This window comes from Myotis lucifugus, unplaced genomic scaffold (genome assembly GCF_000147115.1).
Source record: "Myotis lucifugus unplaced genomic scaffold, Myoluc2.0 scaffold_394, whole genome shotgun sequence".
NCBI lineage: Eukaryota > Metazoa > Chordata > Mammalia > Chiroptera > Vespertilionidae > Myotis > Myotis lucifugus.
The window spans coordinates 617,958-643,193 of NW_005871442.1; the positions used below are offsets into that span (position 1 = coordinate 617,958).

A 25,236-nucleotide genomic window follows, 5' to 3' on the forward strand; every position below is an offset into this window, starting at 1 on the left:
CCCCCCGGGGGGGGGGCCCCCCATAATGCGCGGTGTAGGGTCTCGCCCCCCCCCCCCCCCCCCCCCGTGGTCAGTGCGATCCCACAGCCAACCTCCTGCAGCCCCTCTCCCAGGCCCGCTGGTCCCCCCATCAGCCCTGATCAGGAGGTCAGCCAGCTAACCTCCTGGGGTCCTTCCCCCCGGCCAGCCTGCCCCCACCCCCATAGGCCTCGATTGCCAGCCAGGCCAAGGGACCCCACCTATTTTCATGGCTATTTTACCTACAAATTAACCTAATTTTAAAAAGTTCTAACCTCACATTTTCTCAGTACCAGTTCTATAAAACTCAAATCCCACCAAATGTGTCATGAACATAGATTCCATAGTCAAAAAATATTCGAAAACTAGCTGTATAGGTATTTTCATCTCTTAGAAATTCACAATATATATATTAACAAGGTAAAGGCTCTGAAAAGTCCTGCAATCAAGAAGCCTTCCATATTTCCTTTAGCACATTCCCCAGGAAACTTATTTTTTTACTGCACATCTATTAAGATGTTGAAGCTGATGTTCATGTCCTCTGCCTCAACTACCTCCAAGGTAATGAGTTCCATAAAATCAACATCTTCCCTATGGCAATTCTTCCCATTTATTATGGACTGAATGTTTGTGTCCCCACCCTAGCCCCCAAATTCAGATGTTGAAGCCCCAATCTACAATGTGACAGTATTTGGAGGTAGGACCTTTGGGAGATAATTAGGTTTAGGTGAGGTCATGAGGGTGGGGTCCTCATATTAAAACTAGTGCCCTTATAAGAAAAGATAAGAGAGCAGGGGTACCAAATGAGTCTCAGAAAAGAAATATGAAGTACCCGTGTGACTCCATGTCTGTGGTTTCCCCTCCTCCCACTCTTGGTACGGGAAATGGTTCAGATGTCAGGCCGATTGGGTTCTCAGCCCCACCACTTACACATTAGCTTGAGCAAATTATTTATCACCTCTGAGCTCCATTTCCTCTTCAGTAAAATGGAATAGTTATACCCACCTCACAGGATGATGAAGATTAAATAAGAAAGATGATGGCGTTTAGAACAATGCCTGGTGCTTTGTAAACATTGAACAAATGGTAGCTGCTATTACATAGTTGTATTATTTCCAATATGCCCTCTGTCTTTCCAGGTTCAGAGCCCAAAGGCTATTTTGCAAAAGATGCTTTTGGTTCTGTTTTTAACCTGAGATTTATATGCTGTAGAGGGCAACCTGATGACATCAGCAGGCCTGTGGACACACCACCTTACCCACTTCCACTGCAGATGTTCAGGGCATCAGTGTCAGCTCCAGGCTGCCCCAAAGCCCAGAGACCTGCTCCCAGAGGGTGTGATAATCAAGGCTATCTTCCCACCCCACTGCAGCAGGGCTGGTGGCATCCACCTCCCCACAAGGAAGCCATACCGACCACGCTCTCTCTCTGGAGATCGGCATTGCACAGGCAATAAAGGCCCTGGAGTCAGCTTTTCTCAGACAGGTCTTCTCTGGTTTTCTCTTGCTGCCTGACAATCAACTGTTATGTTTCCAAACACGATAAAGTACTCTTGGGTCTGCTCCACCGTCTACCTCACCATGAGTGTGGGTTAAAGAACACAAGACCCCTCGCTTCTCCTCTAGCTTTTGTGTTTCCTGTGATTTGGCTGCTCACCTGCCCCCTTTCAGCAGCCCTTCTGCGGAGAGAGGCCAAGCCTACATAAATCCTCCCCCATGCCAATGCCTGCTCCCTTCTTTTTCTTGGGAAGCAGAGAGGTTTAGCTGAAAAAAGAACAGAATTTGGAGCCTGACAGGCAAGCTAGGAATCCCAGTTCTGCAATTTCCTCACTGAATGACCTTGGGTAAAACACCTCACTTTTCAGAGTCTCAGTTCTCCTTTCTGTCAAATGGGCTCAGAAAACCTACTAAGCCACATGGTTGTTGAAAAGCCACATAAATAGATGCAGATGCGATACAGAGCTCGTGATAACCAAGCTAGTTCCCATGGGATTGAATTGCCTGAAAGAAGAAAGTTAAGGGAAGTGATCAAATAAATCTCTCCATGTCCATAGAAAACATTTGTTTGAAGGCTCTTCTGGTAGAGCAAGGATTGGCAGATTTTTTCTATGAAGGGCTATACGGTAAACATATTTGGCTCTGGGGACCATACAGCCTCTGTCACAATTCTGCCATTTTAGCACAGATAGGGCCTTGGAGTATGTAAATGAGGGGGTGTGGCCATGCTCCAATAAAACTTCATTTACAATAGCTGGTGGCAGTGGGCTGGATCGGCCCATGGGCTGTATTTGCCCACCTAGACCTGAGATGTTCAGAGAATTTAAAGCCGGGAAAGAGCATCCCCTGGCCAAGCAAACCAGAGAGCCAACATCTTCCTGTTTCCCCTCTTAGAAACCCACCCCTCAGAGAGGAGGAACCCATGCCAGCTCCGAAGTTCCCTCTGTGCCTTTGAGAAACAGGAGGCTTAGATTTATGGACTTGCCAATTTGTTTCACGTAATTCTGTCCGTAATTACACCAACTTCCACCAGCAGCCATTAGGAAAATGGTCTGGTCCTTTCCCCTGAGTAATATTTCCCCCACTGAAATCAATGGAGGGTGCACTTCTCTCCCATAAGTTAAGCATATTATTTGCCTCATCACACAAGGCAAATGCGGTAGCTCCGAGCTATTAGTCTATCGCTGCAGCAATCAGAGGGCTAGGAGCCAAAAGTAATTTACAACGGGGAAGTAAACAGGGTCCCAGATGAATAAATAGGAGGCCGGAGCTGGTCTGGGGCCTGAGAAGATTAAGTAATGAGAGCATCGAGGGAGAGATTTAGTGCTAAGTGAGCTAGGACCAGAGCAGCCTCCCATGGCGAAATCAAATTATATCATTGGAAAGAGAGATTGCTGAAGTCCCTCACGCTGAGCTGGGAAATCGGCATTTCTGGAGAGGGAGGGCTGCCATCATCAACATAGCAATTTGGGACTGCACACTGAAGTCTGGCTAATTAGCTTCAGGTAAATAGGTTAGATGTGACAGGTAAGCAGGGTTCTAGGCAAACCTGGTCAGTTCCTAGTGGCTGCTGGGTAATAAGGAACAGGCTGGGGTCTTTTTCCTTAAATGCACCGGCTCCTTATGAAGGATGTGCCCTCAGAAAAGTAAGTGGCTGGGATGGGAAGGAAGCCGCTGCTGATGCTGGCACCAAGCTGACATCAGCTATTTAACTTCTGAAATTCCCAGGGGGTGGAGATTCAGGTGTGCCAGGGCCTGTCCCTCAGAGGGCGGCCAGCTCTGAGAAGCAGCCTCCATCATACACTCCAAGACTTCCTCTTCTCCCCACTCCCCACTCCCCACTCCCCACTCCCCACTGATGGGCCTCCATTCTTCCAACACCGGATGGGAGCCTTCGGGAGTAGCCCCTACTCCTTCTTTTGTTGACTCTTTCCTTGGAATGGCTCTCATGTGAGGCTTGCCCTCTCAATTCCCTTCCTCGGTATGTCATGACAATAACCACATAGTGCTCCCCTAGAACCTCCATAGGCAAAACTTGCTCATCGTTCCTTGGATGAGCAAATTTATAGCCAGTATTACCTCTTTCAAAAGAAAATCCCTTTTCTTAAAAGATAAACTGCTACCCGAGTCAGCCTGACCTCTGGAAACATCAACCCTTAATCCCTTGTAAGCCAATAATCCTCATTCCATGGTTTCTCTTGCCTGTCACTTAATGAAAAATCATGGCCAAGGTAGAAAAGGAATCTTTGGACTGGGCGCACAGAACCAGACCAGGAATCGGAGGGCTGGGGATGGTGAGTTCCCCAAAGCCCCGTGCCTCAGTTTCCCTAACTAGAAAATAAAGGCATTGGTCTAGAAGTTCTAAAAGGTACCACGCAGCTCTGGCAATCTATGAAGATGATGCTTCTTGCCTCCCGAGGGGATGTTGTACAGACAAAAGCTTACGTAGAGCTTGGCACAGGATGGAGAGGCACATGTGTGATGAGAACGTTTTCCATCTGCCTCGGGAGGAACCAGAAAAAGACAAAAACAAACCTAAGATATATTTTCCCCCACGGAGCCCTATTTTCTTTCTTTCCTTTCCTTCTCTGTATCTCTGTGTTCACCACCTCCGCTCCACGTTTCCTTTTGTTGTTGCTCTTCCTCCCTCCCTCCTTCTCTCCTTCATTCCAGGTTTCCTTCCTTTCTTTCCTCCTGATCTTTCCCTTTGCCCCATTCATCTCTAAAGGGTGCACCCTCACTGAAAAGACACAACCTCTTTTCCTCGTGACAGAGGTCTAAAGGTGGGGACTGTGTCGAGTGCTCAGAACAGCAGCATCTCTCACTAACCCGGGAGCAATGAAGAGCCTCACAGGCCTGCACTCCCAGGGCCACCTGGGTGAGGGCCCATTGCTAAATGACCACCGGCTTGCAGAAAGGAGATGAGAGGACAGGGCAGGGGCTAAGTGGGGGAGAAGGGGAACAAGCAATAGCTTGGTGTTGCAGGTACACCAGCCAGAGACTTAGAGAGGACTAGTTTGGAAAACACTAATATTTTGATGTTCCAGTGTGGTTCTGGTTCAGTTATTTTAGAAGACATGGTTCACTTCAGGTTTGGATTCATTCACCAGATGTATTTCAAACAACCTCTGGTTTAGATCTCAGATCAACAAAGAAAATAATTTGGAATGTTAGGTCAATGTTCAGTAAATTAGTATAACATATTCTTCTTTTCAGACCAAGGTTTGGTTTTTGTTTGAGTCCCCACAAATCTTCTTCTCCTTTTTTTCAAGCTAGACAATCTCTTTTTATGCCCATTAAAAGTAAAAAGAGAAAACCAATGAGGCCTGGGGTTGAAGGAAACACAGTTTATCTATTTATTTCATTGTATCACAGAATATTATTCCCAGGTTTTTGAAATAAGCATCCAAAAACCACATTCCCTCCCCAGATCTCAGTCTTGGGCACTGCTCACACCTACTAGCAGAGAGTCCTGGCACAGGCTGCTCCTCTCTCTTTGGTGGGAGCGTGAAATAACACCCATGGCCCTTGAAGTCAGCTCACCTCTGTGCTGCATGGCCCACCTGTGTAAATGGACTCATCCCCCCAAGGTCCTCTCAGAATCCCAGAGCAGGTCCCTCTATATTGTAAACCCAAGTAATTTGTCTTGCAAAGAGTGAAATAGAGGTTGGAAACTGGAGAATAAAATCTAGTGTGTTCAATTTATCCTCACCCTTGTGTGTGTGCACGTGTCTGTGCATGGGTGCACATATGCTATTAAACAGTCATTGGGGGCTTTTTCAGGGCAATGAGGAGTGAGCTCTGGTTTGGAACAGAAGGTGCCTTTGACCATAGATTGAGAGGAAAAAGGAGATTTTGGAGACCAAGTTCCTTCTCTTATTCACTCATTTACTAAGTGTTTATTGAGTGCCCACTCTGTGGTAGATACAGGATAGGCAATTATAGAGTCAGCAAAACAGACAAAAGCCCTCCTTTCAAGAAGCTTACATTCTGCTGGTGGGTGGGAGAGCAGAAAATAAGCACATAAAAAACACACAAATGAGCAAAAGAATTTCAAGAAGTGGTAAGTGCTATAAAGAAAAGGGAATAGGGTCATGATATAGACAGCGATGAGAAGGAAGGGATGCTGCTATACATAGGGTGGTCAGGAGAGCCCTCTGCGGGAGGAAGGTTTGAACCAGGACCTGAATTTTAAGAGAGAACTGGCTATGCCAATATCTGGGGTCATCGTGTTCCAGGCAGAAAAAAATAGCAAGACCACTGCCCTGCGTTGAGAAAGAGATGGGAGTGTTGGAACAATAGGAGGAAGGCCCGAGAGGCTGCTGTGTGGTGGATGTGCGAGAGAGGACCAGGATGGTACCAGGAACTGACAGGTACCAGACTGTGAAATGTAGGGGCTTGGGTTTATTCTTAGGACACTGTGGTTGAAATGGGGGAGTAAGAGATCTGATTTGTCTTGAAACGATCATGGCGGCTATGGGGTGGATGATGGGTGAAGAGGGAATACACATAAAAGCAGGAAGATCAGTGAGAAGGTCCTGTAGTCACCTAATCAAGAAAGGATGGTGCCTTACACGAGGCTGATGGCAGCAGAGACGGAGGGTGGGGGTCAAACTGGTCATGCATGTTGAAGATAGAGCTGAGAAATTCCGCCCAATCTCCCCACCACCCCTGTGAGATCTTCCACTTGCAGAGAAACTGGTGAGTCGTGTACTCCCTTGGTAACTCCTCTTTCTCTGCTGCTGCTGCTTTCCAACCTCATTAGACCTTAATGATCTCCCATCCTTCACTCTCATTTAAATAAAGGAGTGCCCTGCACAGGGGAAGAGGGTCTGCAGAGAACACCATCAGCAGTGGAGGCCATAACAATTATTCCCTAAGATAATTTTGTTCAGTGGCTGAGCCCCTGTGTGGTGAAATGGAATAAAAGTCCCCGAAGGTCTCGGGTAGAAGCCTGAGCCATGCACATCTCTTCCAGGGAAAAGAGATGCTCTCTCTGGGAACTAGGACCCATTCACAGTAATGATTTACGGTCTCTGACACAGATCTGCCACTAACATCTCTATGCACCTAAAACGCCAATGATGTGCCAAGGAGACAAAGCTCCTCCCCGTTGCACGGCTGCTACACCCTTCCCGACCCCTGGTATCTCCGCATCGTGTTGCTCAGGAATTTGAGCTAATTTAAAAGTCGGTATCTTGCACTAGAGTGAAATTATGTCTGTGCTTTGACTCAGCAGCCTGGAAGGGATCAATCTTTCTGTATCTGTTTGGGATTCTCTCACAGAGAGAAGGTTTTAAGTGTATGTATGTGATATGTTATGTGTAAGTGCATGTGCTTAAAAAATAGGACAGAAGGTGATGTGGAGACACAGAAAGGAGATGATTATGGCCATGATATTAATAAAATCAATGATCCAGCATCTCTTTCTATGTTGTTACCACTGATTTCCATTTTTAAAAGCAATTCTTAACTGTAGGCCTCTCTCAGCATCTTGATCCACAGCTTGGAGTTTCCGGAATCCCAAGTTAAATGAAACCAAGATGGAGGGGATCAGTCAGTCCTTGGTTAGCCTCTCACCCCCTCAGAAATGCATCTTCTCCCTTAGAATTCTGTGACCTCTAGAAGTCAAGGTGCTCCCTTCACTAGGGGACATGTTGGCATGATTCTATGTATATTTCAATCAAAAGCTGACTCACTGACAAAAAATTTGCGAACAGAGCTCTAGACACGCCAATGAGAGGCCAAAGCATCAGTTCAAGAGCCGAACACTTCACTTAGTCAACCATGGGGAGAGTTGCTGGCTATACACCAGACAGTGCCAATCAAGACGAGGCCAGCCTTCCAAGCAGGCTTCATCACCCTAAGTAGGGTGAGGGGAATTAGAGAAAGAATGATGGGAAAAAAGAAACATCATGAATAAAACATTAAAATATTATTCTAAACCATGAATCAAAAACTCAGGTCCAGCACGCCACATTCAGGCAAGGAGCGTGAAATTTACTTAAACTTCTCCATTTCTATTTGGTTTGGACAGTGCTGTGTTATCATAGTTTTGCTGTTGTTAATACAGTGTCAACACTTTCATTACAAGCTTCAATCTCCAGGACTTTGTAAATGGACTGTAAACCTTACAAATGGAAATTAATGTTCAACATCCAGGATAGTGAGCCCATAGGAAAGCCAGAAGAAAGCCAAAGTTACAGACTGTTTTGTGAGTGTGATTTGAAATTACGCTAGTATTTGGGGCATCAAATTAAAATGCTATTTGTCCTCTCAAGAGATTCCCAAATGTTTGCTGAAAATGAGAGATGATTAGGCTCTTTAGAAATGTTTCTGTTGATCCTGAATGTGATTCAAGAACAAATATTTCAAGATTATTAGATGCGGGTACATTTGCATCATTCAGGCAATTGGAGAATGTGTGTTTAGGGACTGCCCACCTCAAAAGGCTGATACTTTTCCATATACAATGTGGTATTTCCCTGACATTTTTAGTTCTCTTGACAGTTTCTAATTCCAGATAAAGAGAATGAGGGCCCCAGGGTGTGGGTGAAGCTGGCCCCTGGTTGCCATCCTCAACAGAGGGCTGTGTTGCCCCTGGGAGAGCACAGTCTTTATTTGAGCTTCCTTGGTGATGGCCACACACTCTGGCCGAGGCTGGCCAACTCTACCACATGCCACAGGGCGCTGAGAGCAGCACATGGTTTTGTGCAGAAACATTCCAACTCTGCAGGTGGGTCCCGGCCAAGGAAGTCTGAGAAGAAGCCAGGTGGCGAGGAGCCCATGCTCACACCCTCTGGGCTCAGATTAGACATGCCTGCATTCTATACTCAGCATCCTAACCACCAGCATGTTGCAGCAGCAACACACACACACACACACACACACACACACACACACACACACACAGTAGGCATTCAGTGAATGTTTTAGTTGTCCCTGGTCATACAGCTCTCTTCCTGAGATTTGGGCAAGAATGTCCCCAACCGGGATTTGACTGAGTTCCAGGTATTAGATGGGTGTTTGTTTTATTTTTCCATTTTACCAACTTCCTGTTTTGTGTAGAGCACAGAGAACTCCCGGATGTGCCAGGCTTTTGGAGGCATGCTTGAGGAATTGAACTCTTCTTGCTCTCAGCAGTTTAATGCACCACCCCAACTATGATTCAGGAGGCTTCCTGGAGCCCACACCCATCTCACTCTGTGTCCCTGCTTTCTTCCTTTTTCTGTAGCAGTTCAGTCCATGCTGCCGTTTCACCGTGACCATCAGTGTCCAGCGCTTTTCAAAAGATTGGTCTGACTCCCTTCAAGGATGGCTTGTCTCACCCGATCCATGGCATGACTGGGGAGGGTTAACCTTTGCACTCATCTTCAGAAAACTATCATGGAACCCCCACCAAGTAAACCAGCAACAACCCTTACCTCTGAATCCAAAACAACAACAAAACCCACCTAAGTCCATGAAATCACTTAAGCCACACCTCCAAAGGGAGGGAGACTCAAAATGTTTTATGCAGCAACCTATAAGAAACTCATTTTGTGGGATGTTTCACATTCCAGCCCATGGTTTATTCCCTCATATATCCCTGCCAGTAATATCAACCAGATGTGGCAAAGAAGTCTGTGCAGAATTGTAAAAATTACAAGCACATTCTGTAATTCCAAAGCATTGTAAAGTCACAGCTTGGTTTTCTTTCTTTCTTAAAAAAAAAAACAAAGTAAAGTAAAACTTTCCAAGCTGGCAGAACGTTCTCAGCTCAACTATTGCCTGATCGCTTCAGAGTCGTTCTGCTGGCCCAAAGGGCTAAAGGATTTGAAAATGTAAAACCCAACTCTATTTTTGATAAATTGTAGGGAATTTAGAAAGGTCTACTTGAAAACATGCATTTAAGTCTATAAATTTCTCTCCTTTAATGCTTCAAGTCTTAATACCCTAGATCTCAGATATGTGCACGTGTTCACATACGCTCATAGGAGCATAAAAGTACAAATACGGAGCCTTGAAAGACTGTTTTTCTTCCCTTTATTTCACAGGAGGCACATGATAAAGTAGAAAAACAAAACAAAACTGGGGTTCAGAAAGACCAAGGGTTTATTCCTAGTGAGTTAAACTCCTCAAGCCTCATTTTCATAATCTGTGTAGTAGGTGTAAAAATACCTTCCTCACAGGAGGTTCAAAGAACATGGCATATGCATAAGGTGCCTAGCACATAGTAGGTGCTCAAGAAATACCTGATTCCTTCCTGTCGAGTAACACTCCCTCCACATTCTGCGTGGAGTAGGGTTCGGTATCTGAAAGAGGAGCCGCACAACAAATGAGAGAAAGAGCCACAAGATAATTTTGCAATATTAGGGGACCAGGCGGGCAAGTCCCAAAGGACTTCCCCCGATCTCAGGCCGCTCTAAGCTTTTATTTGATCTGGGGTAGCCCTAGGGTAAGGAGGTTTGTCTGGGGTAGCCCTAGGGTAAGGTGGTTTTGAATGACACAAGGATTAGCTCATTGGTAGACAATTTCCAGAAATAGGCAGAATATCTGATCAACAATAATCAACAAGGATCTACACAAGTATCTAAGGAATTAAGGGAACTAAGGTGGGGATGCTTCAGCTATTATTACCTAAATTAACTGGGTGGTTCAGTTCTGACCTTTGCTAGGACTTCAAAGGTTACTAGCTTTTGGGGGTCTCTGTCTAAACTCAGCTAGTGAAGACAATGAATGGACTCCGGCACCTTCCCAGCTCCCAAATCTATAAAATAACAGGATCTGTACTAGATTGGTGTTTCTCAAAATATGCCCATGGCCGACACACACTGAAGTCACCCAGGGCACCTGTTTTCAAAGTCAAAGCCCTAGGTCCATTCCAGCCTATCAAACTAGAGTTCCTGGGTGGGGTGGGGGGTGTCTGGCCTGGGAATCAGCATTTAACCAGGACCTCAGGGATGTTTTTTCTCTGTGCTCAGTTTGAGAACCACAGTAGCCTTGATCCTTGCTCTGCAAAGTGTGGTCCTAGGTCCGAAACATCATCTGGAAATAGGTTAGAAAGACGGACTCTGAGGTCCCGCCCCAGGACTCTAGAACCTGAGTCTGCATTTCCACAAGAATCCAGCTATCCAGCTGCATAGTGAAGTTTGAGAAACGCTAGTCTAGAGAACTTTCATTTCCAGCTCTGGAATTCCATGGTATGAGTCTACAAAACAATTCTAAGGATTAACCTTGTAGTCAACTCTTTGGGTACGACAACAGGCTCCCATGCTCAGCTGGATAAAGCTTAAATGAAGGAGAGGGGAAAGCAACCTTCCATGCCTTTTCTTGTGGCTCCAGTTTAAGGCACTGCAGAGAGAGTACAACTCACATAAAACAGAAACCCCAAGAGTGACATGGCACCCACTATGATCCATTACCTGTCCACACGCAGATTAAAGCTAGGCCTGTTGTCCAGCATGTGATGAAACTTGCAATTGAGGAAGCGTGCCGAAGGTTGGCCTCACCGTAGTGTCTGGGATTGGGGGAATGGAGAAGGAGGGGGAAACAGAGCTCCCGTTTGCAAGGACATTTTCCATGAGCTTTAGGTGGCTGTGCCCCTGGAAAAAGTGACCCCATGTCTGCGACGGTGAGGCTGGTCTCGCCATCTATGTCCTGGCCTCTGAAGGCTGGGCCAGCATAGCATGGGAGCAGGTGTCTGCGCTCCAGCTCCAGGCGGGCAGGCAGTCTCCGAAGGCCTCTCCACCCTGAGGGAGTGGTTTTCCCATTGTCCTGTTATCATTGCACCACATCAGATCACAACTCTGTTGGAAAACCCAGCAGCATGGTTTTTGTTTTCTGCATTGGTTTTTCACTTTTATAGCACCGTTTTACATCAACACGGAGTTTTATGGAGACACATATTGCATGTACTTATGTTTTAAAGTGCAGTGCAGGACTGCAAGACTAAGGTGGCTACAAAAGAACCTGCCAGCAGCAGAAGATACTCCCTACAGGACCGGGGCTCCAGTCATTCAACAGTTGGGGCTCATCTAGGGCCGCAAAGGGATAAAGGAACTAGCAGGGATTGAGCTTCCACCAGGTGCCTGGCACCGGTTACTAACTCTGACAACGGCAGTATAAAAACTGTGGCTAGACATGTGGGCTCTGGAGTGAGGCAAGCCTGGGCTTGAATTTTGATCCTGCCGGTGACTGGCTCTGTGCCTGGGCAGGCTGTCTGAATCTCTAGGTCCTAGAGTCTAGGACTCTTGTTTCTTAAGCTCTAAAATGGGGGTAATATAGTATCTAGCTTCCTAAACCTGAGACTGAGGAAGAGAACATATGTACTAGTAAGAGCAGTTTGCAGAGCACCTGACCCACAGTAAATGTGCAATACACACCTGGGAACTATTATGTGCTAATTTGCCCCCTCCCCCTCCGCCCCCCCAATTCATATGTCAAGGCCTTTGTCCCCAGTACTTCAGATTGTAACTGTATTTGGCGATCAGGTCTTTAAAGAGGTGATTAAGTTAAAATGCTGCAATTGAGGTGGGGCCCTAAGCCTATATGACTGTCCCTTATGGAAAAAGGAAGAAACACCAAGGTTGAGTGTGACCAGGGGACAACCTTGCAAAGAGGCAACAAGAAGACTGCCAAGCAAGATGAGCAGAGAGGCCCCAGGAAACCACCCTACCAGCACCTTGATTTTAACCTTCTAGGCCCCAAATGATGAGAAAAAAATCCTGTTGTTTAAGCCACGGAGTCTGAGGTACTCTGTTGGGGCAGCCTGAGCAAACTAAGACATGGACCGTGATTATTCTTCCTCTTGGATAGCTAACCCACTGGAGACAGGGGAAGGTGAGGTCCTTGCCCAGGGTCACCAGAGGGTCAGATTAAACCTAGGTCTGCGTGGTCCCCAGGTCCCTATTCTTTGCTCTAATACTGGGCTCCCTCAAAGAGACATTCGCTCACTTTGCTGAATGCCGCTTCCAGTTTGGTTGGGGATATAGGACATATACACAGATGGCTGTGATAAGAGCAGAAAATGGTAAATACAAGAAAAGGTACGAGTAGGCAGAAATGAGAGTTGAGAGGAAGGTTCACTCATTAGAAGTCCGTTCCCTGGAAACCACAACCTTTAACACTTAGAGAGACATTGTTCCACCATGATCAGAGGCCGGGGACTTGGGCTAAGTTGCTTGGCCACATTTCATATTGATTTCAGCTGCCTGGGGATTAACTTCCCAAGTCTCTGCAACTCTGCTGACCCAAGTGAGCGACAGCAGGTTTAACCCCAGTGGCATTTTTTTTAAAGCTGTCAAATGCCTCGTAGGACTGAGTAGAGAATAATTGGAGGTGTCCGTCCCACTGCTGCACAACTGCCCGTCCAGCCCCAGGTTTTCAACCACTGCCAAGTATTTAACGGACTCTTTGGACCTGAATCCAGGAGAGCTGTGCCAAAAGGACCCTGGTGATCTGCTCATCCTCAGATGACAGAGTCAGACTCTTAAAAAACAGTTGTGAACCACTGTGTCCCTCATCCCCACCCCAGCTCTCTAATCTGGTGAGATGCAGAAGCATTTTAATTGCTGTTTTCACCTTGTCTTCTGCTCCTGCTAAAGTATTTCTAGCAACGTTAACTGCTTAACCTCCAAATAACCAGCAGTCCTTCCCTCCTCTTTCATGTGCAGGTGAAAAAGAAAGCTGGAAGGGGATGCACAAAACAATTAATAACCGATAGCTCATGTAATAGATCCCGCTCCAGTCCGTCCTCTCTAGATGAGACCACGGAGGCCCAGAGAGGTGAAGTAGCATGCCTGAGGCCACACAGCCGTGGGAGGCAGAGCCACCACAAGGACCAGGAACTTCCCCACCCCCAGTGCAGTGCTTCCCTCAACCCTCATCTGTTTGGGAGCTTGGATTCTTTGCCAGGTGCTGAAATGTTGAAAGCGCAGATGCCAAAGCCCCAGCATACGCACTGCTCCATCTGCCAGCTAGCGAAAGGTAACCACAGTCCTCTCTCCCTAAGCACTTCTATGTGCTACACGCTCTGGTACAGACTGTGCATGGTTATTTCCACTTATCCTCACCGCAACACAGAGACGTAGGTTCTATGATTGTCTGTTTCACTGATGAGGGACCCGAGACCCAGAGAGGTTAGGGTCAGTCTCACAGCACATAATTGGCAGCCCCTTAACCCTTTCACTTTCCTGCCCTCTCTTATGCTCAGCTCTTGGTCAGGAGCCGGGAGCGAACCTGCAAGGGCAGAAGCACAGTCCCCGCACTTGAGAACATTATGATCTAAATCAGGATGGGAGGGAGCTAATGAGTGCCCGAGGCATGACCAGGACCCTGCTGGTCATGCAGTGGTACCTAAGTCCCAGGGCACTCCCATGTTCTCTCATTCCATGGCCAGAGATGCACATATATACACAGGAGTCAACGGATCAGGTGGCGCTGGGTCTGAGGGTGTGAGGGGGCGGGGGGAACCAGCCAAGGCCTCACAGAGGCCCTGAGATTTATGACAGTTCCATCCATTATCAATCCTTTGTAGCCTAACTTTGGCTCTCCACGGTGGTCAGCATGGCCATGTGGCCTGGTGGAAGACTGAAGGGCTTTGCAGTGACACAGGCACATATTCAAGTCCTCATTCCATTGTATCTGGTTATAGCAATTTAGGGACTACAGGAATATAGGAATATGAGCTTTGGAAGTAGATTTAATAATGATTCTCTTCGCATGACTGGTGTGAAGGTTAAGTCTCAGCATTGGGGCAGAGTGCCCAGTGTAGCGCTGATTCTTAGAAATATGGGCTATATGGGAAAGTCATTGAAACTCTGAGCTCTAGTTTTCTCATCTATGAAATGGGAGTATGGAGGCAGGAGCTGATTCTAGTGGAGAAAAGCACAGAATTGGGGTCAGATTACCTAGATTTGATTCCTGGTTCTGTCACTAAGGAGTTGTATGATATTGGGCAATTTCTTTAACCTCTTGAGCATGAGTTTCACATCTATGGGATTACCTACTCTACAGGGTTGTTAGGAGTATCAAATAAGTGAGATGTAAAGTGCTCAGAACAGCCCCAGGCACTCAATGTGCTTGCTGTAATTATTATCATGAAGAGTTGTGGAGAGGGGCCGGAGCACTCAATTAAAGCCTGGGGAACTGCACAGAGTAGATATTCAGCAAACTTGTAAGTGTCTGTTGCTTTCAAGTGCGCATCCCTACCCCTGTCTTCTGTAACAGAATCATTCTTTCCTCCAAGAAACCTACTGCCGGGCCTTGCACACTCTCCCCCCGAAACAAGGTGACCCAGTCTTCTTCACCCAGAGCACAGCATCTCATTGCAACATGGACATGTGACCAAGTTAAGCAATCTGCAGGACTATTCCCCCGGGGTCCCCTCGGAGTCTTCTGCTTTGGGCTGCCATCATGTGTGCTGTTCCAAGGGATGGGGAGAGGGATGTGAAGTCCAATGACATCATCGAGCCCCTGGATCCAGTTGTTCCTAAAGTCCCCCTCCCCCCTCAACTATCAGTGGACTCCTCAGGCATATGAACTAAGATATTTCCTCTGTGGGTTAGACTAACTTTAGTCACATTTCTCTCACTTACTAGTTAGTATTACTGTTATAGTAGCAAAGGTTCTCAATAGAGATTATTTCTCTTTACTATCAACACTCAAAACATGTCTGATTGCATGTCCATAGCCTTTCCAAAAGGCTTTTTTTAAAAAACATTGAGTACTAAGCAGTTTTTGTCTATAGGTCTAATAAGAAAGGGTGCGTCCGGATTGCTTCATATCTCACATGCACACAGAAGAGACAGCCACACAGTGTCCACGTTTAGCATCCCCAGAAAATGGCTATTGAGAGGCAGTGCTCTTTTACAACAGAGCCAGTGGCATATGTATACACACTCATGATTGCACATTTATTGATTTATAATTTGTACCCTGCTTACTTCCAAAAAGGCCTTGGAGTGGCTGACAAAATAAGACAAAGACACAATAGGGCCATTAAGAAAAATCAATGATCAAGCCCAGAGAGAAAACGGGATTGCTGATTATAGCCCAAACCCAGGTTAATATAGCTGCTTCAGTGAAAAATAATTTATTTAGCGCTTAGCTTTTTGGCAGCCATTCAGAATGTGTCATGACGGGCACAGAGAACTGGGCATCCTTCATGCCCCCAGCTCAATACCCACTGCCGACGCCAGGCTGGAAGAAGCACCGGGAAAAGCCTACTGAATACATGAATGAGTGCGGGAGTGAATGGCAGATAAAAGAGCCAGAGCTCCCTAAGAGCACTGTTTATATCCTTAGGCCGTACCACTCATCTGTTCGCCCACCATTCAGGAGTGCTTGTGTATGCCACACTCTGCCAGGTCGGCATCTGGAGCAGGATGGACGGAGTCGGCGAAGAAGGAATGACATGGAAACTGGGTTCAGTTCATCAGCATAGCGAGGTTCTCCCTCTGTCACTGTTCACAGCAACTCCTAGTTTCTTCACTGCTTCCCGAGAAAGAAGGTCAGAAACCGAGGCTGGGAAGATGGGAGTTGTAGGAGGAACCATAGTTATCTTGGTGATTACACTCATACAGCACTTTAAACCCTTGAAAACACACACACACACACACACACCATTACTTCATCGGATACTTACAGCTCCTGGCGAGGTAGGTAGAAGAGGAGGGTGTGTCTCCTTTTTCCTGGTGAGCATACTTAGACACAGAAGGGAAAGTGACTCTCCCAGCCTCTCTCAGAGAGCGGCAGTTAGGACAGTTCCCTGGGCTGTCCCACACCCCGTGCTGCCTGCCTGGGTGTGGCCCCCAGGAGCTCAGAAACAAGTTATCATCACCCAAAATGCCTTCTCTGCCCGGATCAAGACCAGCCCTGCACAGTATGGGCATCACCTGATGGTGTGGACATTACAGGTCCCGTGAGCAAGAACCAGCCCCCGACATCCTGCAGTTACTAGAACACTCAGACCCCACTCGCTCAAAGCCTCCTAGCAGCCCCAGCCCAGGCACCTTCTGTTTCCCTAGAAAGTAATGCTGAGATTACAGGTGAGTGGCAGATAGTCCGCACTATTTAGCTAGGGCAGGTTGATAAGGCACCATGCAGTGCTGGGTGGAGAGATGGCTATCAGGGGAGCATTTCAGGGAAGAACTACACGGAGGAGAGAGAAAATTCAAAATCAGGGTGATTTTGCTGTGTGCCCACTTGGTATTGTTCATTCAGTCCTGCTAGACACACACTGCACTTTGTCCACCCTCACGCCCATAAAAGTGGATTCAGAGTTGAAGAGTAGAAAGAGGGGCATAACCTTCCCCACATTTAGCTAAGTCGGCCAAGTGGACTGAGCAAGGGAAATGGAATACATAGCAAGAGGTACCTTGACAAAGTATATGGTGTATCCTAGAGAAGGCAAGAGAGGTCGCTGTACCAATGACACACCAGCCAAAGCTTGCTCTTGTTCCAACAAAGAGCCCTTTAAAATACATTTATGTATATAGTCTTGCTGTGTGTAACATGTAGATAGAGATGGAGATACAGATTCCTAATTCAGAACTCATTCTTAAGTGCACACACCAACATATGTTTCGTATTTCCCAATTTATCCCGGAAACTATATGCATTGTTTGACTGCATAAGTAGGTATTAAACACACAGCCATTGCAAATGGGAACGGTGGCCACCACTCTGGCACTTCCCCAGTAAAGTTAGAGTCTCCCCGGCCAGGCTGTAAATTTCACTGCCTGCCTGCTCAGCAGCCAGACATGGCGCAGCTCCATTCAGACAGGCAAGCCTTGGGCAACCCGGTTCACCCCATAACATACCCTAGTCCATGCCAGCAGAGCTTAGAGCTCAAAGCCATGGAGCTGTTCACTGCCAATAATTAGCACCTGCCTCACACTCACTGCACGTGAATCACAACCCCCTTCTTGATGTGTGTCTCTGGCTTCTGAGCTTCCAAACTCACACCGAACAAATGCACAGAGGCATCTCCAACTCTCCCTTCCTCAGGATATCCTGCACCATTCCAGAAGACAAAGCAAAACTCAAGGTGTTTCTTTTCCCACAAAATCACAGGCCTCCAGCCCCAGGACTCTCCGACTGGCAATGGTGGGAAGCAGGCAGCAGGCGGGACTGGTCTAGCCATCAAGGTGGTGACGTTGAAATGCTTAGTCCAAACCCATGCCCTCTGGGACACTACCACTGCTGCCTGCCCCCACTTGCCACACAGGCCTCCAACCTCTGAAGGAAGTGGGCAAGGAAATCGGGCCTGGAGGGGAGCGTGGGGCACAGCACATGGATACCCAAGTCTCCCTGAGTGAGGCCTAATCGCCAGGTTCCAAGCAGCCCGGGGCTCTGCTCATGAAGGCAGCCACCTTCTCCACATAACCAAAGCCAGGCAAGAGAACATAGTTCCACTCTACTCACAGTCTGGTGAGCTTCGGTGTGCTCTGGAAAAGCAATTCTGGAAGGACTTGGAGCTTATTCTTGTTCAGACGTCTAAAGAGGGAAAAAAAGAATGAAAGTATGTCAAGGGGGCATTCAATTGGATCAAATGTGTTATTCACAGACATTACTTCAATCAATCAATCAATAAATCAATCAATAGGTATTAGGAGACTTTCTAGATCAGTGGATGTGGGATGCTCAGCATGTGTAAGGCAAACTCCACCTTGTGGAGCTTGCGGTCAATCCAGTTGGAGATATAAGGCAAAGGTCCTTGGTAAGCAAGGACAGAGCATGCGTCCTGCCCCTCCCCATCACAAGCTTAGGAGAGACGCCACTAATGGATCACAACATTCTTTCCCACGGACCCCAGACAAGCCTCTTGAATTTTTCTCACCACGTGCTCCAGATAGCTAGAGCCAAGTGACAGAACTGGCGTGTGAAATGGGTCCCTAAAAAGAAATAAAATAAGAGAAAATATTCCAGATCCTAAGTGGTGAGGGGGGAGGGACAGACTGCAGTTGCTACAGAACAGTGAAGAGGGTGAGAGAGATCACCATGGATTCAGGGGCCCAAGGGAATCCCTGCCAGCCTGGCTCTTTGGACCAGAGCAGGGCAGGGCTGCATTTGACTTTTGTGGGCCCTTGGCACTTTTGCCTTTGTTGGCACCTTCCTCCATAAAAAATACATACATACATACATACATACATATATGTACACATAATATTTTGCTACTATCTACACTAATAAAAGAGAAACATGGTAATTAGCGTATGACTGCTACCCTTCCCATTGGCTAATCAGCATATCCTTATGCAAATCAACTGCCAATTAAGATGGCGGTTAACCGCCAACAAAGATGGCAGCTAATTTACATATGCCCAATGATGGGAGGCGGCAAAAGGGGAAGGACTGAAGAATGGTGATCGGCAGCCCAGGTGGCAGGCAAGAGCTAGGGGGTGGGCAAAGGCCGCCTTTCCCCACCCCCCAGCCGGTGATCGCCATTGGAAAGCCAGGCAGCAAACTCGACCCCAGGGGCTGGGGTTGCCAGCTGGCCTTCGCAGAGCGATGCCATGGCAATCAGAGGGCAGGAGGGCCCGGGGGCACACCCGACTGTGTGGTCTGAGTTTGCTGCTGCCTATAAACCGAGAAAAAGTTGTAAAATGGGCGGGAGGGCCCGGGGGCACACCCGACTGTGTGGTCTGAGTTTGCTGCTGCCTATAAACCGAGAAAAAGTTGTAAAATGAAGTACTAATCTCTAGGGTTTAGGTCAGACCAAGGAGTAGTGCCACTCAGCCAGAAGCTGGCTCATGGCTGGCCAGTGCAGAGGTGGTGGCAGGAGCCTCTCCCACCTCCATGGCAGCACTAAGAATGTCTAACAGTTTAGGTCAATCCCTTGGGGGCCTAAGCCTTTAGTCAGACATCCCCTGAGGGCTCCCTGGCTACCAGAAGGATGTCTGACTGCAAGCTTAAGCCTGATCCCCTGGGGAGTGGGCCTAAGTCAACAGGTGGACATCCCCCAAGGGGTCCTGGACTGCAAATGGGCGCAGGCCGGGCTGAGGGACGCACCCCCCCCCCCCCAACGAGTGCACAAATTTTGTGCACCGGGCCTCTAGTGTTAATATAAAAACAAATATATTAATATTCTATATTATAACATGTACTCTGATCTGAAAGCTCATATTTATTTTTTCTTCTAAGTTTAGAAGAAATTAAGACATTTTCATGGGCCCCTAAAAGCATTGTTGGCCCTGGGCACTGTCCCCACCATGTCTCATGACACAGCTGGACCTGGGTCAGGGACCACGGTCGAGGTGGGCAGTGTGGCTGGAGGTAAAACTCTGGCCAGGCGGGATGCCCCTTGTTGGATGGTGGCAGCAGAGGTACACTCTCCCCTGGGAATGGTCCGCGCTAATGCCACAGAAAATAAGGCATTTGAGTTTCCGGGGGATGCCGAGCATTGTGGTGTCCTCCATGCAGGCTGCTTTCCTGGGAGTATGAGCCCAAGGAAACCCGATCTCATGCTCCCTACCCTGCCTGCCTCTTCCCTAGCATCTCTACACAGTCTAGTTTGCGAATGCCTCAACAGGGTCCCCTAATCTTCCATTCCCTGAGCCCCCAGGACCCCCTAGAGGACAAGACAGTTCATAGCCTGGCTGAACCCTCCACGCAAAGTGAACAGTGTATATTTGGTTACTTGGGGGAACAGTAGTCTCCCATTTGCCAGTGAAGCAAACTGGAAGGGATGAAAAAATGAGCTGCTTCTCACCTACCGACCCCAAAGCCCACGCTCCCACCACTGCACCAAGCAGATATATCCCCTGAGTGGGATTTTGCTATTTCCCCCCTTTCATCCCAGGTGATGGCTGAAGACTTCAGAAGGACAGGGGACTAGAAAGAGGTCACAAAGGGCCAAGCATGTGAGGGCGGGGGGCATTTACGACCTCAAAGAACAGGGCTGCTGTCAGCAGTGCGCTGCTCAGCCCGAGGGCTTCATGCTCTGCGGGGCAGGTGTGCAGCAGCGATGCTATCCCCAGGCTCCTGACTGAAGGGGGACTGGAAACCCTCACATTCCCGCTTGCCCCATCGGCGGCCTGACTCCCGTGCCGCTGCTCTTTTTTTTTTTTTTAAGAAGTTTAAATTTTATTTTTCAAATACAGTTTACATTCAATATTATTTTGCATAGTTTCAGGTGGACAGCATAGTGTTTAGGCAATTGTATACTTTACAAAGTGTTCCCCCCAACATTTCCAGTGCCCACCTGGCACCCATCCAGGCTCTTTTAAATGTGTGTGTGTGTGTGTGTGTGTGTGTGTGTGTGTGTGTGTGTGTTTTCTTGTAGGTTGTGGTAAAAAAACAAAAACAAATCACAGAATATAAAGTTCAGCATCTTAACCATTTTTAAGTGTACAGTTCAGTAGTGTTAAGTATATTCACACTCTCGTGCAACAGATCTCCAGGACTTTCTTGTCTTATAAAACTGAAATGCTATTCTCATTAAACAAGGCCCCGTTCTCACCCCCGCTATTGCCTGGCAGCCACCATCCCACTTTCCGTCCCTGTGAATTGGACCAGAGCCCTTGGATCACTCCTGGTACCTGCTCTTTGTGTGTTCCTCTCACTAAAGTGTAAAGAATGGGGGAGACCAGAGAAGAGCAGAATGAGGGGAATCTAGTCACTTATTTAGAGCAGTGCCCATAGAGTCAGTGGTAAGTCCCTTTAAATCACGTGTGAGTCCTGGTCCTGGAGAGGGCATGTTCATATGACGGAATGGTTAGGGCAGGGTTCACGTCTGGTTATATCATGTTCTTGCTATGGGACTTGGGAAAGGTTATCAAGCCCACCGAGCTTCGGTTTCCACCTGAAAAATAACCCTACTCATTGGGTTGCTGTAAGCCTTTTAAAAATATGTTTTTGATTGATTTTAGAGAGAGAAGGGAGAGGAAGAAAGAGAGTGAGAGAGAGAGAGAGACATCAATTGGCTGCCTCCCACATGCCCCTTACCAGGGACTGAGCCCACAACCTGGGCATGTGCCCCTACTGGGAATTGAACCTGGGACTTCTCAGTATGTGGAATGACACTCAACCAACTGAACCACACTGGTCAGGGCAAGGTGGCAGTAAGTCTTAATGACAGTGCATGCATAGTGGCTAGCAGGCGGTAGCAATCAAAATGGTGCTTATGGAGTCCTAACCACATGCCAGATGCTACACTGCATGCTGGATGGGCAGGATCGTGGGCAGCAGAACTCTGAGGTAGGAGTCATTATTATCCGCATCTCAATGATAAGATCTAAGGCCTAGAGAAGCTGAGCACATTCCAGAAGGCCAGTGCTCAGCAGTGGTGGAGGCGGGATTTGGACAAGGTGGTCTGCCTCCAGTGCCCTGGTTCTGAACCACTCAACAAACACAACTATCTTCCTCTTTCCTTTTTGACCGCCCCCCCCCTCCCCATTTATCCAGGGTTGCCACCTCTTCCATCCCAGCCTGGTCATCCATCCACCCTGAGTGCATTTCCCTCCCTGAACAGGACTCTCTTGGAGGGAGGTCCCTAAGGCCGGAATTGGGTCTCTATGTGGCTTCGTCTGGAACCACCCTCTATTGTCACAGCCACACAAAGCCTGGTGGGAGTTACACTCAGGCAACCAAAATGCCAGTCTAGGCAAAAATCCTAAAATCCAGCCCACTGCTGCCTGTGTGCTAAAAACCCAAAACCAGAGTTGAAGCTAAAAATAAAACCAACTTGGCTCTAGGAAGGGAAGGAATCGTTTTCAGTTCTTTGCCGGTATTTGTGGCTGGACAAAAATAAAAACACAACCAAATTTAGCTGTTTGTGCTCTGTCTGCCTCTTTGTAAACCCTGAATGAGGAGTCCAGGGTGGTGGGGCGGGGTGGGGCTGTTCCCCCCAGAGCCTCAGGGTCTTTCCACTTCAGTGTGGGCAGGCAGGTTCTCCATATTACAAAGAGTTCCACACCCCTTTTCATTTCTAGCTCATTCCAGAAGTAATTCATGTTTACTCAGTGAACCAAGCCGGTCTGGAAGTTCTTCCTTGAAGAGCTGATGAGGGCTCCCAGCTGTATAAGGTGCACTTTTCACGTGGCTGCTCTAAGAACAGCTCCTGAACAGGGAAATAAACAGAATGAAGTGTGCCTTTCTCCTGAGAGGGACAGGTGATCACTGGGCTGCCAACAGCAGCTTTTGGCCATGGCACCTTCCATCACTCAAGCCATCTACTCCTCTGTCACCCTGGGCCCAGAGGTGGAATTCTCCTGCCGTAGTTCAAGCTGGAAATAAACCTGTGATGCCTAGATGGAGAAGAGAACTGAAAGGGACCCGTATGAGGACAGACCTCAGGAAGTCAGGAGAGGGGCCACAAGCCAGGTCAGTGATGGGATGAAGCCTATCGGGGAGGGGTGGTTCCCAACTCCCTCTAACGTCAACACTCTTCCTCAGCTTTCTTGCTGGAACAACGTCAAAAACCCACGGGCTGCTAGTTGCAAGGTCACTGCTTTTCAGACTGAACTGTGAAGCTTCAAGAAACAGAGCCTTGTGTTTGCAGTACTGCTGATGACCTTCCTGGAGGTGCCTGGGTGTAAGATCTAATTAGAGGTTGATGCCACGTGGTTTGTTGAATTCATTCACTTATTTATCCATTCAACCATCCAACCATTAATGTATCCATTTAACCAGCTACTATCTGTCCATCCATCCATACATCCACTCACCCACCCACTTATCCAACCATTCATTCATCTATCTATCTAATATCCATCCATCTCTGCAGTCATTTTCAATATAAATGTATACGATTAATACAATTTAGCCCCTTCCAGCATCTGCATGAATAAAATAAAGATGAATAAGAATGTCAGATGGCAGTGGAGAAGACAGACATGACAACAAGAAGTTACACCATGATCTTGTTGGGAAAGTTATTGTGGGAGCATAGAGGAGGGGCGGCTAACCCAGACCTGAGTGAAGGAAGGCTTCCCAAAGATAGTGGTTTAGAGTTTACTTGTGAAGCCTGATTGTGACTCTTCGGGAGAAAAGGAAGAAGGTTCTAGACCTCAAGGGCAGTATGTGCATGCATGGAGGGCTAGGAGACTGAGGAGCATTCGGGGAACAGGCCTGCATTACTAGAATAGCAGGTGACTTGAGAAACACAGGGATGCAGCTGTAGAGCTGGACAATGGTCACATCACGAGGGCACCTGTGGGTCATGACAAAGGATCTGGGCTTGGCTGTTTATTGAAAGCCATTGAAAATGTGTGAGCAAGGGAATGACAATCTGGTTTGGATTTTAGAAAGTTCTCTTGAATAGCAGTAAGCCTGTTTTGAAAGAGGGTGAAAGTGGAAGCAAGGAGACCAGTTAAGAGAGCTCTTGAGTAATCACTGTGACTGTGTGAGGACCGGGTTAGGATGAGAGAGGTATTGGAGTTTAGGAGATATACATGATGCATAATCAACAGGGGTTTTGTGACAGAATGCACAGGAGGGGTGAGGGAGTTACAGAACTGGAGGTGCTAAGTGACCCCTGGAGCTACTGCTTGGGTAACTGATCAATTGAAATTACCAATCACTGCTGAAAGAAACAGAGAAGGGAGGACTACCTTGCAGAAGAGTCAAGATTTTTATGTCACGGGAGTTTCTCAAATATGTTCTGACAACTAATAGCAATAGCTAGTAATAACACTAAGACCATGAGCCAGGAATTTTTAATCATTTTACTACCTCAATTAATTTCCCATAGAAACACTCTGAGCTAGTACTCTTAGTCACCCCATAATCAGGAAACAGAGGCCTACGAAGGTTAAGGCACTTGCCCAAAGTCAAACTTGACTGAAATGGTGGTGATGGGATTTGAACCCAGACACCTGATACTAAACCTGTGCTCTTAACTACTATGGATAATGATGATATTTGAGTTAACCCTATACACTGTCTCAATTTATGACCTAATTGTGGGTGTCATCTTCCCATTATATTCTTAAGGTCCTTGAGAGTGGGAAATACGTCTACTATCTGCTTGGTGTCCCAACTTCAACTGACACAGCCCTCGGCAAGCAAGGGGGCCTTGCTTCAATAGGACCCACTGAATTTCATGAATAAATCATAAAGTAGAAGGGAGCCTGAGGAGTCAGTACCCTTCCCGGGCTAGGTGAGGGGAGCCAGCTGTTTGGAGATGAATAGGACTCCCAGAGGGCCCACTTGCTTGAGTCTGTCTTCAACCTCCAGAATCTTCTTGGAGACTGGGCTTTCAGACTCATCGGCCTTACTGACAGGCCAGGCATGAAGAGGGCAGGGCTCAATGCTTCCCCTCACTAGGGTAGGGTGGGGTGAGAGGCTTCCAGAATAGAAAGAGACATGGTATGTCAGCAGCAGGCCAAGCACCACAACACGGCAAGTCCCTTCTTTTTCTCTAGGGCCTGAAGAAAGAGAAAGTCAAAGTGTGCTGACTCCCCAAAGTCACCAGAGTTGTTTGCTTTAGTAATGAAATCAATTGGGTCTCCTTCCCTAGGAACTCTCCTAGGCAGCTTCAATGACCTCCTGGTCTACTGGTACGTTCAGAAACACCAACCCGTCTAAGCAACAAGGGCCCAGTTGACTTTGTTATTCAGAGCAGAAACTGCCCTCCCCTCACCCCGTATATGAGTGAATGGAGAGGCCCCAGGCTTCCTGTGAGCTGGGACTTCAGGTGGGAAGGCCCAGGGAGGATGGTAGGGTTCAGGACAAGGACGGAACCAAACTGCAGAGGCCTCAAATTCCAGCTCAGAAGTGATGCCATCATCCGTGAGGA

General features: G+C 47.5%; 1 protein-coding gene across 1 annotated transcript in view; it reads right to left on the bottom strand.

The window, feature by feature from the left end:
- Positions 1–25,236, bottom strand: part of SLIT3 (slit guidance ligand 3) — a 481,227-nt gene that overhangs the window by 406,292 nt on the left and 49,699 nt on the right. The window contains 1 exon segment of the mRNA XM_023743480.1: positions 17,922–17,993. Coding sequence (XP_023599248.1) covers positions 17,922–17,993 — 72 coding nt within the window.